The 15429-nt window shown below is 42.1% G+C and overlaps 1 protein-coding gene across 3 annotated transcripts in view; it reads right to left on the reverse strand.

Annotated features, from left to right (window-relative positions):
* Positions 1 to 15429, reverse strand: part of CDON (cell adhesion associated, oncogene regulated) — a 100657-nt gene that overhangs the window by 34182 nt on the left and 51046 nt on the right. For all 3 annotated transcript variants that reach the window (XM_042958611.1, XM_042958609.1, XM_042958610.1), the window contains exons 9-14: positions 11810 to 12099; positions 10068 to 10242; positions 7755 to 7883; positions 3520 to 3723; positions 1781 to 1962; positions 1003 to 1108 (exon numbers count right to left, since the gene is read on the reverse strand). In XM_042958611.1, the coding sequence (XP_042814545.1) occupies positions 1003 to 1108; positions 1781 to 1962; positions 3520 to 3723; positions 7755 to 7883; positions 10068 to 10242; positions 11810 to 12099 (1086 nt within the window). The remainder of the gene's footprint in view (positions 1 to 1002; positions 1109 to 1780; positions 1963 to 3519; positions 3724 to 7754; positions 7884 to 10067; positions 10243 to 11809; positions 12100 to 15429) is intronic.

Consider the following 15429-nt stretch of genomic DNA (forward strand, 5'->3'; position numbering starts at 1 on the left):
CCATTCATTCATTAAATACTGAACACCTCACCACTGGAGGGGCTGGGGATACGACACTAGAGAAAAGACTCCTTGCCTACAAAGAGGCTAACGTTTAGCGGTGGGGACGAACGAAGTAAATAATTTCATACACACACGCACACATGCACACATACTCCTTACACACCAACTGTGGTGAATTCTAGGGCATAACCACAAAGGGCACAGTTAGAAATTACACCAAGGGTAACTCACATGAACCGGCAGAGGTTACCTGAGGAAGTAACATTTCGACCCACAAGAGGAAAAACTAAATAAAACACCAGAAGAGGAAGACAGTAGGGAGTAGGAACTGCCACGTGTCATAGTACTGAGGCCAGAGAGATCCTGGTGCACACAAGGAAACTCAAAGGGGGCCGGCGTGTCACGGAAGACACAGTGAGAGGGGAGACGTGTGTCAGACTGGAGGAAGGTGCAGGCAGGGGCCAGCCAGGTCATGTGGGGCCTTCAGACCACATGCGAAGTTCTAGATTGTATTTTAACTGCAAGGGAAAGGTAGTTTCAACACCCTTCCCTATCTTGGCTGGTTTTTTGTCTCTATATATTCCAATTCCTCAGCATCTCTCGAAGCGGAGAACATGCTTAAGATGCAATCATTCCAGTAGAGACGTTAATGGAACTGAGACGGAGACATTGTTTTACATACAGCTAGAAGCCGCAAGTGATTTTTATACTCACGTTACTATTCACTTAAATAAAACAGAAAACAAGAATTTTTTTCAGATGAACTACTGACAAGTCAGATCTCCCCCAGGGTTTTTTAACTGTTTCTATAACCAAAATGGAAGATACTATATATATTACCTTGGAAAGACGGGTCTCTCTTTGGGGAAAAAAAATCAAAGTAATAGTGTCTATGACATTTCATATTTTACCTATCTCAACCTGGGATGATGTTTTTCATAATATTTATAAACTTTCTCCACCCAAAGCTCTTTACGCCAGCTTGCCGGTGGGACTTACCTTCTACAACATCCCTCTTGTAATCACTGTCATTGTCACTATCTGTTGGCCGGTAGTAGATATAAAATCCTTGAATGGGAGTATTATTGTTACTTGATGGAATGTACTAAAAAATAGAAGCAAACACTTGTCAAAGACAAAAATGAGTGTAACTTTCAACATCCATGATGTGAAATATCTGCGTGGCAATACTTTTCCAGCTTCATTTTGTAAACATCCTTGATGGCCATTTTAAATTTAATTCAAAGGTATTGCGAGCATTTAATTTACTGGAGGGCTGGGCAAAAATAATGTAATATATTTCACCAGGTTCTAAGGCATAAAAGTACGTTTGGTTCAAAATAAATAAATCTTGGGGGTGCCTGGGTGGCTCAGTTGGTCGAACGTCCAACTCTTGATTTCGGCTCAGGTCATGATCTCGTGGTTTGTGAGATCAAGCCCTATGCCGGAATCTGCACTGACAGCATGGAGCCTGCTTCGGATTCTCCCTCCCTCTCCCTCTCACCCTCCCTCCCCCTCAAAATAAATAAATAAACATGATAAAAAATCTATCACTCAATCTTGAAATGGCAATTAAGTTAACACTTTTCTGAGAGCTGAGAAGACTGTCCCACTCATCACAGGTGCTTTTAGATAAATATTCTATGCCCTTCAACTTTCCCTCACTTAGAAGTTAAAAACATTTGCTATTCGTAATATCGTGTCATGAGGATATCAAATCAATCATTACCATGGCCAAACTAGACAACCGTCTCATTAGAAAAGCTGTCCCACTTACCGTCCACTTCAGCATGATCTGCGTATCACTGACAGCTTCAGTGTATGCAATGTGGGGTCCAGTTATTGGACGGTTAGAGAAACGATTGGGGAACCCAGCCACCTGATAAGGACGAGATGCCGAACTCCGAAAACTCTCACCATAATGGTTGATGGCAATAACCCTAAATTTGTATGTTGAACCTTTTGAGGGAGGGAAAAAAAAAAAAAAAGGAAAAAACAGAGTTTTTAAAAATCTGCAAACAACCGAAGGTCATATCATTATACAAGATATGACAACTGTGCCTAAGTATCTATCTACAGTCACGAAAACACACTCTGAAGTCTCCACGGTAAACAGATTTCAATCCACTTGCCAGCTTCTGTCAACTGGCAGCGGATGTTCAAGATGTTGTGTTCCCGGGTCCAAGAGCTTATTAGGAGCCACTGGGAGACAAGGCCATGAAAGATTAATGATGTGTGTCATGGTAGGGGCAGGTAGAGAACAGGAAAGAGCGCATTTACTTTTTTTTACCATCACGTTCTAAAATCATAACCATCAAATGCAGTATTGGTTGAAGTATCTGTGTTCAAAATGAGGTTCTTTCCCCTTTGAAAGAAACAACTGAAGCGAAGTTTAACACAGTGAATACACTTAGGAAGGGGCGCTGTGTGGGTGACAGCAGATGTCACTTGATTTCACCAATAATGGGATAAGAGCGGACAGATTTAAGCCACAACAGAAGGTATTTATTTGTATTACATATTAAGAACTTAAAAAAAAAAACAACACAAAAACCTCTAAGGATTGTGAGTTTCTGATGATCTAGATCTAAAGAATAAATTAGACTCCCCCAGCACGTTTCCTGATGGCTCATAAATAACCACGGGGCTTCTGAAGACGGTGTTTTCTGTCTGTAAAATGCTACCCAGCTTCGCCCACATTTAAAACTGTCACCTTCTCCCAACTCTACCTGCAGGTTCTGAGGCTCATGTTACCTGTCTAGACAAACACCGACATCTGTCACTAAAGTACATTTAAAAAGGCCATAAACAAAAATGGTCATGGAACATAAATAAAAGCAACCAAAGTGGATTTGTGATTACTGCTTTTTCCTTGTGTGGTTTAACGTCTCACACACAGCCTTCAAGATGCTGGGGTGGCAGCAGGGAAGTCGGGTGTTCTGCTGAGCAAAGCATGAGTGTTCTCCCATTTCCGTTGAGAGATTCATCATTAGAGCCAACAATTTTTGTCAAACAACCAGCAATTTTCCTTTTAAAATATGTAATTATAGCAAAACACCTTACACACACACACACAAAGATGTCACACAGCACTGTTTCTACTGATTAGCAGTTAGAAAGAATCCAAGACCCAGAAGAAAAGAATGTGTTAAGTAAATCACACTACACTTATACAGCAGATATACAGTTCTTAAAAACTTGAGTTTTTGAAGAATTTCTAATGATATTGGAAAAGGCATGTGATAGAGGGAAAATGGGATCACAAAACAGTATTTATGGCACGATCCTGGTTTGTATTAAAAAAAAAAAAAGGCTACAAAAACACACCAAACTCTAAACAATGCTTATCTCTGGCTGGATGGGTTTCAGGTGACTTATTCTTTTCTTCATAGTTTCTCTTCCGTTTTCGCACAACAAGCTCGTATTACTTTAACAATCAGAAGAGTACGAGACCACTATAAATATGCATCTCAAGTCAGCAGTGGATGGCAAAAAAGGAAATGCTTGAATTACTACCTGGCTCTAAGCTACGAACTTCCACAGAAAGTTTGGAAGGAGGGATATCTTCAGCTGCCACCAGCCAATCACTAGTCCTCATCCGTTTGTACTCGACCTTGAAGGCAGTGATTGGAGAACCCCCATTGGCCCGAGGAATCCAAGTGACATAGACGGACGTCTCTGATGCCGTAGAGATGGTAGGCCGATCAGGTGCCTCTGGAACTAAACACGGAAACATTTATTCCAATAACCCCTGGTGTCAGAGACAAGAATAACTCAAACTAAAAGGGTCATTTTATTAAAGATTTGTCACCAAACTAACTGCCAGAGTTAATAATATTAAGACTATCTTCCTGTTATCTTTTAAAAGCTAAGGGGCAATGAAATGACCAGATACAGGAAATAAAGGAAAAACAAAGTCATCTATAAACTTGATAATTAGCTCTAGAAAATGGAAAGTTAATGGGCATGATAACAGTGACCATGCTACTTTAGATTCATGGCTAAATAGTGTATAAGTAATTATTACCTGGTGCTTATAATTTATAGTAAGTTTTCAAAATTAGGTGTTATTTAAATGTTTTTCTTTACCCATCCAAGCTACATAACACACATACAGATTATTAGCGATTACTATCATATCCTATCTTAACACACCTCAAGGCTATAGGAACGCTACTCCAAAAACACAGACTGCAGGCAGTAAAGAGATAAAATTTGATTAATAAATCAACAGTGATATTAATGGGCAAAGAGAATGCTACGTGGGATGGAAGCAGGAAGACAGGATATGTAGTTAAATAAAGAAAAGGGGGTGGGGCGGCTGGGTGGCTCAGTCGGTTGAGCATCCGACTTCGGCTCAGGTCATGATCTCGTGGTCCGTGAGTTCCAGCCCCGCGTCGGGCTCTGTGCTGACAGCTCAGAGCCTGGAGCTGGCTTCACTTTCTGTGTGTCCCTTGCTCTCTGCCCCTCCGCCACTCATGCTCTGTCTCTGCTCTCTCTCTCAAAAACGAATAAACATTAAAAAAATTTAAAAAAAAAATCAAGAAAACGGCTCTCAGTAACGAGATGAGCCACCTAGTCATCCACACAAACTTTAGAAAAAGGAGTCAGAGAACGAATGTCTAGCAGTTACAGGTGACACGGCCAAGGGGAGGGGAGGTCCTGGCCCACAACCTGGACAGTCTAGATTCCCGTGGCAGGTAGAAACATCAGGATTAAGTCCACCAGCCATTTAAACCACGTACCTAACTCTTCTTGCTGACCAAGAAGACCACACGCTTGTGGTTGTAACTGTCTTCCCACTTGGTTCCTACCAGGGAAGAATGCCGACAGAGACAATCTGGTCTGTGGGACGGTTTCAGTGCAAATTAGTAAGTCGCCATTCTGGTTTACGCTGATCACCTATGAATTCTGCAAAGGCGAGCTGGGTCTCAAGAGACTGACTGTCGTTTGGCATGCTAACAATCAGGTGTCCAGAGCTGAAGGAGGAGGTCCAGCTCCGGGCCATGGTGATGTTACCTGGGTGAAGTCACTAAGCAAACCCTGTCTGTCTGGCCCGTGCCACATTCCTTAAGCAACACCACTCTGTCTCAACTCGACACCCCTTTAGCCCGAACAAACACATAAGAAAGAACATAATAATGTTGCAGATGGTACTTGTATGGAGAAAATGGTGGCATTTTAAAAACAAAGCGCTTGATGGATTAAAAAGAGGAAAATACTCAAAGCAGGCAACTTTTGAGTGATACTTACTGTATTCCTTTCAAGTTAGAAAGCAATGGAAACAGAATGAACAGTACTGTTAGTGAATCTCTCTTTTGGTCCTAGATAACCAACCACTTCCTTATATTGATGCATAGGAGGTTAAAACTCATCAAAGAACACCAAAGATCAAACAGAAAGAGAAGGTTATTAGGGAAAAGAATCGTTACAGAAAAGAATCTTCAATATGTAAAAGAGAGAGCATGTAGCAGTTATGGGATAAAAGAAAGACTGTAGTTGGGAGTTCAAAAATCTGAATTTTGAATAGCAGTTCTGGAGAGCTCAGGCAAAGCTGCATGGCCTTCTTGAGTCTCAGTTAACTGATTTGTAAAATATGCTAATCCTTCCCCCAGGGTTATTGCGAAGATTCAAGAGATCCCTTCCTATGGCTATCTCTGCCTGGGTGATTCCAAACTCATGACTTCCAGAACTGAACCCTTAAGCTACACCTAACTATCCTTATTACCTATCTCGGTAAATGGGCCCTGGTTGCCCAAGCCCGAGGCCCCACACTTTTGCCTCTCCTTCAACGTGGACTCAATCTCCTTTGTCTGACAGCTGTGTCCCTCTCCATCCACACTCACTATTTTCGTTATTTCTCTAGCCTCATCTTTGGCCATTTCTCCTTTCCCCCTCTTTAAAGTCTTCTATGGTTCTTCACAGCTTTCCAGGAAAAATTATTATTATTTTTTTTTAGGAAAGATTATGATTTTAAGTACATCATACAAGGTGCCCACCTGCCTCCCCCCCTACTCTGGTGTCACTCCCAACAGTAACCAATCACACCAAATTAAAACCCTAACCTCTAAACCTCGACACGAAATCCAACATGTCAATTTTGCATCTCTTTGCACAGGAGCTGTCTTGCATTTCTTGTTCCTTCCTCCATTCTTGTCTTTATAGCATTCTTGCCTTTGAAGCTCAGCAGAGGGAGCCTCTCTTACCACCACCCGCCTCCTCTGCATATTTCTCTCGCGATCCCAGAACGCCAAGGGCAGACTCTCAGCACAATGAATCCAAATCATTGTTATGGGTTAATGTGTATATATTACCCACTATATTGTTGCGGACTTATTGTCTAGATCATTCACGATGCCGTAAACTCCTTGAAGGCAAGATTTATTTTGCCTCTGCTGCAACAGCATTTGGTCCAGTATCTACCACAGGATGTTAAATAAGTCATAAGATTTTTGTTTTTCAGATGTCAACTTTATTCATATATAGTTGATACTCGGGGCGCCTGGGGGGCTCAGTCATCCGAGCGGCTGACTTCAGCTCAGATCATGATCTCACGGTTTGTGAATTCAAGCCCCCCGTTGGGCTCTGTGCTGATAGCTCAGAGCCTGGAGCCTGCTTCGGATTCTGTGTCTCCCTCTCTCTCTTCCCCTCCCCCACTCATGCTCTATCTGTCTCTCTCTCAAATATAAATAAACATTAAAAAAATTATATAAAGTTGATACTCGTGTAAGTACTCTATTAAGGGAGCTGAACTGCTCCTCAGAGGCTAAAGTACTCAAGCAGAAGAGGCTCATGACATTGAAGAAGCAGAGGGGTTCCAGAAGGGTGTTCAAATGTTATGACCTGCTTTTGTCTGAGGCCAATTTGTGAAAGACTATACAAATAGGGAAGAGAGGCTTGAACACTGTTAGAGCTCAGCAATGAAATTTTAAGCCCTCCCTAGACATCCTGCTAACACATATTAACACAGCCACAAAGAGCACGTTATGTTGTAATTGTAGAATTAGTACGTGTGAAATTTAAATACTAAAAAGAATCTTTTGAAAACTGTATGGCTATGACATCTAAAAACCATACAAGTGGCAAGATATAGCAATAAAATGGAATATGGCATGTAATCATTCAAAACACTAAACCATACCGTAGGCACCACCACACGTTTTGATAAATCACCGAAAAAAAAAAAAAAAAAGTCAGACTTTCAGAGTTCAAAACATAAATTTAGTTTCTTTGCCAGAGAGGAGAGAGAAAAATCCTTTTTATGAGCTATAAAATCTTAGTACCAGAACGTTTTGGGTCTGAGTTTATTACCTCAAAAAGCAATCATGACACTGAGTTACCAAGATCGGAGCACAGGGCATTAAAAAAATGGTAATGGGGGTGGCTGGGTGGCTCAGTCGGTTTAAGCATCTGACTTCGGCTCAGGTCGTGATCTCATGGTTCGTGGGTTCGAGCCCCGCATCGGGCTCTGTGCTGACAGCTCGGAGCCTGGAGCCTCTTCAGATTCTGTGTCTCCCTCTCTCTCTCTGACCCTCCCCCACTCGTGCTCTCTCTCTCTCAAAAATAAACATTAAAAAAAAAATTTTTTTTTTTAAAACATGGTTGAAATAGGACCTGAAAGAGCTTTATGGTAGGCTATAATCTGAACAATAAACAAACACTCTCTCCCACTCCACCCCTTAAATAATTTGAAACATGCCAGTTACATGTGCAAACAAGAAAATCAATAAAAATGAAGGTTTCTACTTTACCTCCACTATGCCTAGAGGAATCTGTAAGTACCACCCCAAAGTTGTCCGCAGCCTCCGAAACAACAGGACGCCTAGGGATGCCCATGGGTGGAGAGGACGCCTGGGTGTTTTTTGATGAGGTTGTTTTCTCTAGAAAAGTTAGAAAACACATAATCACATACTGTAACATAAGCTTCTGTGTAGATGTAGAGTTAAGGAAAGATACTAAACTCAACTGGTGTATCACTATAAATACATGAACTTGTCTGTTACGGGGTCTGAGTTTAAGACCTACATTGTCAATAGTCAGCTAATCTGAGGAATTGACTTAAAAAAACAAATTACTTTGTCAGGGGACCTGGGTGGCTCAGTCAGTTAAGCAGCGGACTCCTGATTTTGGCTCAGGTCATGATCTCAATTTGTGAGATCGAGCCCTGCGTCAGGCGTGGAGCCTGCTTGGGATTCTTCCTCCCTTTCCCTCTCTGCCCCTCCCTCCACTTCTCTCTCTCTCTTTCTCTATCAAAATAAATAAATATTGTTTTTAAAAATTACTTTGTCTTTTTCTAGTAGCTTTAAGGGAAAACTAAAATGTGTCTTTCTTCATCAGGCTAATTTAAATTTACACACAGAATAAACACCACAAGTAAAAAAGCCAAATGCCGAAAAGCTTTCAAACTATTCATCCCTTTTGCTTCTTACTGTACCTATTTCTTCATTCTAAAACATAAAACTCATTCTTAAAGAGCTTCTGTTTCTTCGTGAGAAAATTATCATGTTAAGCTTAAAAATTCCAAGAGGCAAAAAGTGCAAATGGGTGATTATCTTAAAACTGAAATGTTCTTCTTATTCAGTATTTATAGGTCAGATTCTATAAACAGCTGTGGACTGATGATGAACATTAACTCAAAGTGCAGTTCAAACAAGAAATACTCATTTTTCTAGCTACACTCAGTAATTAGTATGAAAGGGTCTTTTCCAAGAGCCAATAAATAATTTCTTCTCAATCATACCTCCTTTTTATTTTTGTAATGTACTAAAATACTCTGCTACCCAGTTCCCCTCTCTCCTCACTGAAATCTTTTTGTTCATTGATGGCCAAGCTATAATGGCATCTTTTCAATCAAGCCTACCCTCAACGAGCTACCCCACTTGAAAGAACATCCTTTCTTTGTACTCTCTCAGTCCTTCCCAGTACTTGTCGTACTTCGCTCACACCCTCGCCCTTCTGCGGTCTATCCTTACCCTACCCCCGTTGAAACACACAACAGATTATGTCGCACAACTCAGCTCAAACCCTCCAACGTTTCCACTTTCTCGGAGTCAGTCAATGTCCTTGCAGGATGGACAAGGCACTGTGTGGGGTGGCCGCTCTGTCATCTTCCTGAGCGCCCTCCCCCACGGTCACAGTCCCTTGGCTACCGTCACAGTGGTGCCCTCAGTGTTCCTGGGGTACACCCGGCACACCCCACCCCAGAGTCTCTGCACTTGCTATCCTCTCAGCCGGGGTGTTCTTTTCCCAGACATCCACGTGGCTTTCCACTTTAAACCTCGACGTTCTGCTCTGCTGTCGACTGCTCACTGAGGACTTCTCTGGCCACCTGCTTACATTGTGACAAGTGCTACCCCACGCACTTCCTATAGCCACCCCCTAATTTAGTTCTCTTATTAGCATTCACCACTTTCTAATGTACTTATAACTCAGGTGGAAACATCTCCCAACTAGACTGTAAGCTCCATGAGGGCAAGGAGTTTGTCCCTTTTGTTTATTGCCTGACACACAGAAGGCATTCAGTAAATATTAACTGAACTGAAATCCTGCCTTGCAGTTGGTATTTATGTGTCTTAGCCTACTTAGCAAAGTAGAGGTACCATTAGGATGAATCTTATCTTGATCATCTTTGTTTTCCCTGTATCACCTACCCCAACGCCTTACATATCATAAACTCTCAGAAATACTCATAGAACATTGGATGGGATGGAATAATACAACCATCCAAGCATGGCCAACAAAGGTACTATACTAAAATTATTTAATGGATTTATATATAAGAATCTCTAGGGGCACCTAGAGTCGGTTAAGCGTCCAACTTTGGCTCAGGTCATGATCTCATGGTTTGTGGGTTCAAGCCCCTTGTCAAGCACTGTTACTGACAGCTCAGAGCCTGGAGCCTGGAGCCTGCTTTGGATTTGCTTGCTCTTTCTCTCTCTCTCTCTCTCTCTCTCTCAAAAATAAAAAAAAAAATAACAAAGAATCTCTATGACCCCAAAGGACACTCAGTAATAAAGAGACATCCACACGGCCAGCTCGCTCCTCCTGAGGAAGATTATACTCACCTTTGCTGGTTCGGAAGGTAAGCATGGCGGGCTGCCCTTCACCTGCTGCGTTTCTTGCCACCATCAAAACTTCATAGAGACTAGATGGCTCCAGTTCTGTCAGACGGAGCTCATTCTCACTTCCCGGGACTCGAACTGTGTGCCAGCTTCCCACCAGGCCAACGCCGTCATCTAGCTGCTCAAGAGAAAGTAAGTCATTAAAGAAAAGGAGATAAGGGGCAGAAAAACCTTCCATTCCAATTTGAGAAAATCTTCCATTCCAGATGAATGTTGGTAAGGAATATACTGTTGGAAGAAAGAGACACGATATTTCTTCACATTAAGAAATATAAGGAGACCCGTAACATGAACTTAGGAATTCTCAGGAATAAAAAGACTCCTTCCTGGCTCTCCTACTTACCGCTCATTTGTGGCCTCAAGCAAGTTACTTATCTCCCAGAGTTTGCTTCCTTTACTTGTAAAGGAAACAATACTCTTCTTACTTGGCTAATGGGAGCATAAAATAAGTACGTAATAATCTGGACTAATGATAATATATAATATACATAATAAATATATGTTAAGTTAGAATACATATGCATATATGAGTTACATAATTATGCATTTTATATTTCCAGCATTCTTCATGTCTCACCACTTCCACATGTACTGGAGGAAATAAATGTTAAAAAGATCTGGGGCGCCTGGGTGGCTCAGTCAGTTAAGCGTCCAACTCTTGATTTCAGCTCAGGTCATGATCTCACGGTTTGTGGGTTGGAGTCCCGTGTCAGGCTTCATACTCAGCTCAGAGTGTGTTTGGGATTCTCTCTCCCTCTCTCTCTGCCCCTCCCCTACTTGTGCGTATTCTCTCTTGCTCTCTCAAAAATAAACAAACTAAAAAAAAAAAAGAAAAAAAAAGATCCAATCCGTTGTGTCTTAGTTAATAGAACTAGGAAACGACATCACACAGAAGTTTTTGTGTGGCTAAGAATCCCAGTGAAAGTTTCTTCATCTTGAATCATTCAAAGTTTCTACATCTTGAATCATCAGGTTAGAAACAGTGAATAAACTTTCAAATATCACCATGTTAACTGTTCCAGATATTAAAAATATATACTATTAAACGATGGGCACCAAAATGTCTTGGACAAAGAAAGGTATTTTAAATATGAGGGTGTCTTTTGTTCATTTATTAGTCTCATAAACAAAGAAACACTTTTTTTCATTTTGCTTTAATACAAGCCTCTGGAAGAAACATTGGAAAATCAACTGAGAGGATCAAGGTTCACTCAAATAAGTCACCAAACAACATAAGATTCCGATACAATTAAGAAGACAACTTGAAATAAAAATAATTGTCAGAGATTATACCAGAGGACTTTGATGTTTCTAATAAGAAACTGCTTTATTTGTTAAATAAACTGTGTTTTACTATCTCACAAAGGGAAGGGGTGACTTTTTAAAAAGTGGTTTCTAGAGGTTTACACTCAAGGGGTTAAAGTGTTTGATAAAAAAATGTCCAAAAAAATGTCAAGAAGTCACTGGGTTCTTGGAATTCCTATTTTGGGGGATACTGTGTATCTTTCATTCTTACTGCTTACTGGTAAAACCAGCATGGCTGTTGGGATAGCTCTCCCAAACTCATAATCCTAGAACACTCCTGTTTCCTGCTGCTCTATAAATGTCGAAGATAATAAGCATGTGTTATATACACACAACGTTAAGGTGAGAGAAGAGAAAGCTGATAAATGAGAAGACATTACCTTTCGATACTTCACAAAATAGGCATTGATGGGCAGCCCGCCATCCTTCCCCGCCCTCCAGACCAGGTTGTACGTATCAGATGTGTAGGTCTGCGGAGGGCTCAGAATGATGGGGGCATCAGGGACAGAGGCACCACTAGTGTTTTTCTCTGGCGATGATTCCACTGCGCTGGAGTGTCTCTTCCCTGGAAATGAGCTCAATAATCCAGCTTCTGAACCATCTCTTTTATCATTCTGAGTGGGATTGGAAGGTGTAACTGTTTCTGCTTTTGTATTTGTTTCAAAAGGAACTGCAGGGAATGGAAGAAAGAGAGAGAGAGAGAGAGAGAGAGAAGAGACAGCTTGAGGAAATTCATTATTTCAGTGCCTTCTTCACAGTGATCCAACTGCCCACAAGGATACAGACAATCTGAGCCCCAGAAGTGAAAGCAGGTTAACAGCTCAGTTTGCAATTCATGGAAACCTCCAACCTCCAACAGTAATCTCTTATTGAAAAAGCTGCGGTAGTGAAGTGATTTTGAGGATGTTATTTTTCCTTGCTCTACGCTAGTATTCCCTCTTTTACAACAACAGTTTGCTAGTTTAACCTTGAAAGATTTTAAGCTGGAGAACACCGAGTGGTAATTCCAGTTGGTAAGTGAAACGCACGAAGCGATGCATTCCCTTAGCGGCAAGGTGAACTCAATAGTAAGGAAACAACCAAGAGCTAGGCTGTTACCTGCTGGGGAGCCAGTCTCCAATGACACCCCTCAGCATCCACACCCTTGGACGGTCCCCTCCCTGCTGAATCAGGCTGGCCCTATGACTGGCTTCAACCAAAGTGAGACCGTGCTCTTCCAGGCTTGAGTCTTCACAAGGCCTGGCACTTCTACTTCTGTGTCGCCCCATACAGACATCCAAGCTAGCCGTGTGGAGTGGCGGGGGGAGAGGGGGAGAGAAAGGGAAGGAAGGGGAGGTGGCCGGTTATTCCAGCCTTCACAAAAGTGTCACACGTGTGGGTAAAGCCACTTTGGCTGTTCCAGCCCCAGGTACATCTGACTGCAATGGCGTAAGAGACCCCAAGCAAGGCCGGCAGAATTGCCCAGCTGCGTCCAGTTAACCCTAGGAACTGTAAGAGATCATAAAGGGGCTACTGTTTCAGTAATCTTTGGGGGTAGTTATGCAGCAACAGATAATGAAAATACCCTACACAAGCAGAACAATTTACATTCGACAAGAGGAAACAAGGTAAAAGAAGGGTTTACCTATTTCCAAGCAAGCCCTCTTTCTGGATAGAACTGAAGACTGGCTTAAGAAATCGCCAATCTAGGGGCACCTGGGTGTCTCAGCCGGTTGAGCGCCCGACTTCGCCTCAGGTCATGATCCCACAGTTCATGAGTTCAAGCCCCACATCGGGCCTGCTGCTCTCAATGCAGAGCCCGCTTTGGATCCTTTGTCCCCCTCTCTGTGCCCCTCCCTTGCTCACGCTTTCTCAAAAATAAAGAAACGTCAAAAAAAATTGCCAATCTAAAGAAAAATGAAACAAGCAAATAGTCTTAATGCTACTAAAAGCATACAGAACACAAGAGAAGGGAAAAATATTTGCGCTGAAAAAAGAAATAGGTTGCACATCCCATCCCCCAAATTTACTGAGCACGTATTATGGGCCACGCATTGTGTTAGACATTTAATAAATATAATCTCCTCAAGCTCTCAAAACAACATTCTTAGGTGGACAGTAATATTCCTACTTCACAGCTGAGGAAATTAGGGTTCTGGGAGATTAAGTGACAACAGCCAGCAGAACTCTGGTGATCCTGCTCCAGAGAAAGCAGTTGATGAAAACAAATACACTCCGAGCACCATGAAACCCAAGTGCTGACAGCTTGGTTTCTCTCGAGTGCTATTCAGGCTGGCAACAAAAAGGTCTCCTCTTTTTGACCACTTTTGTGGAGGAAGGGAGCAGAGGAAACGATGTGAAAGAGTTTCTTTTGCACAGTGAAGTCGGATTCCTGGTAAAAGGTGGGTGTGTTTTGAGAAGCCCTGCAGTTCAGGAGGGAACCGACACAAACCACGGCTAACGGCGTAAGGTCGGTTTTCTGTTTAGAGGAGAAAAGGTGTCTCCGACGCGTCCTCCATTAAAGAAGCTAGTGAGAAAATAATCCAGGAGAAAACTAATTAAGTTCACTGAGACAACTTCACAATATTGCTTCTGGAGCAGCCGTGTTTATCTAGTGAGTCAGGACGTGGGCTGGCTGGTAAGGGTGTGCGGCTGGTGCCCACTGGGGCGAGAGATGGGCTCTAGCAAGTGGAGGTAATTAGCTGTGGCTTAGGGTAGCGGAGAATGACCTTTTCATCATTAGGAGTTTCACGGAGCCTTTGGGCTGCTTACCACTGGGAAGTGGTATCTGGCCGTACAAGAGTTTAAAGACCACAGGCCTCAATTTATGCAGAAGCAGGAGACAAACTTATGCCGCAGCCTGTGTCTAACGGTATCAGTGTCACAATTCTGCTCCTGCTATTCTGGATGCGATGAGACTGTTCTGCCATGTTTATTAAAAAGGGGATTCGAGAAGAGGGGAGGAGGAGGAAGATTCAATTCTTTTCTCTCTGCTATTTCCAGTAATATAATTTGAGTACTCACACGATATAATTTATAAGGCCTGAACACCACTTTCAAAAGTTTTTTCACATACATTATCTCAACTTGTCTTCAAAACAACTCTGTGAAATGGTCAGATGAGATCACTTCTTGGCCTTTTGGCTAAGATCAAGTGTGAAATGATCAGTTTAGACATCAAGTATTGGGGCGCCTGGGTGGCTCAGTCGGTTGAGCGTCCGACTTCGGCTCAGGTCATGATCCCACAGTCTGTGAGTTTGAGCCCCGCGTAGGGCTCTGTGACGACAGCTCAGAGCCCGGAGCCTGTTTCGGATTCTGTGTCTCCCTCTCTCTCTGACCCTCCCCTGTTCATGCTCTGTCTCTCTCTGTCTCAAAAAAATAAATAAAAATTAAAAAAAAAAAAAAAGAAAAAAAATAGACCAAGTATTTTTAAATGTAGAATGCTTTTTGAATTAGAAGAGGCTGATAAAATTCTGCTTTTCTAAGTACTGTAACTATGGCAGTGAATTTAATGACTCAGAGCTGAAACTAAACAAGGAATATAACCAAACTTGTCAAAGCCGTTCCCACTGTGACCACTCACACCAGCATCCCCTACCCTGACTATCCCAAACCAACTCCCATTATAGTTTTGAAGAGTTACAACCCACTCTACAAATATTTGTACATCTAAGACCTCAAAACCCAAGGTCTCTGGAAAGAAAAAGGAGGAGGGGGCAGTCATCTCTCTCTTTGCCCTTGCTTACCCCCCAAAAAACAAGTAAATGGCTCTCAGTATGCTAGAATTTAATAAGGCTCAGATTCCTGTAGAAAGAGGTGGGTTGTTATGTATTGTGAGCTTTAGTAAACCTGGCTGGATCTTAATAATTATAGGGCGTGCAAAAGAGAAAATATAAGAACATTTCGGAAGGAGGTCGGTGATGGGGTTACTATACATGAAAATGGTATTTATCAAGACATAAAATCCTGGAAGGGGTGGGGAAGACCTTAAAGACCTAAAAAATTCTAACCTAAACAAGTT

This window comes from Panthera tigris, chromosome D1, assembly GCF_018350195.1.
Source record: "Panthera tigris isolate Pti1 chromosome D1, P.tigris_Pti1_mat1.1, whole genome shotgun sequence".
Classification (NCBI taxonomy): Eukaryota; Metazoa; Chordata; class Mammalia; order Carnivora; family Felidae; genus Panthera; species Panthera tigris.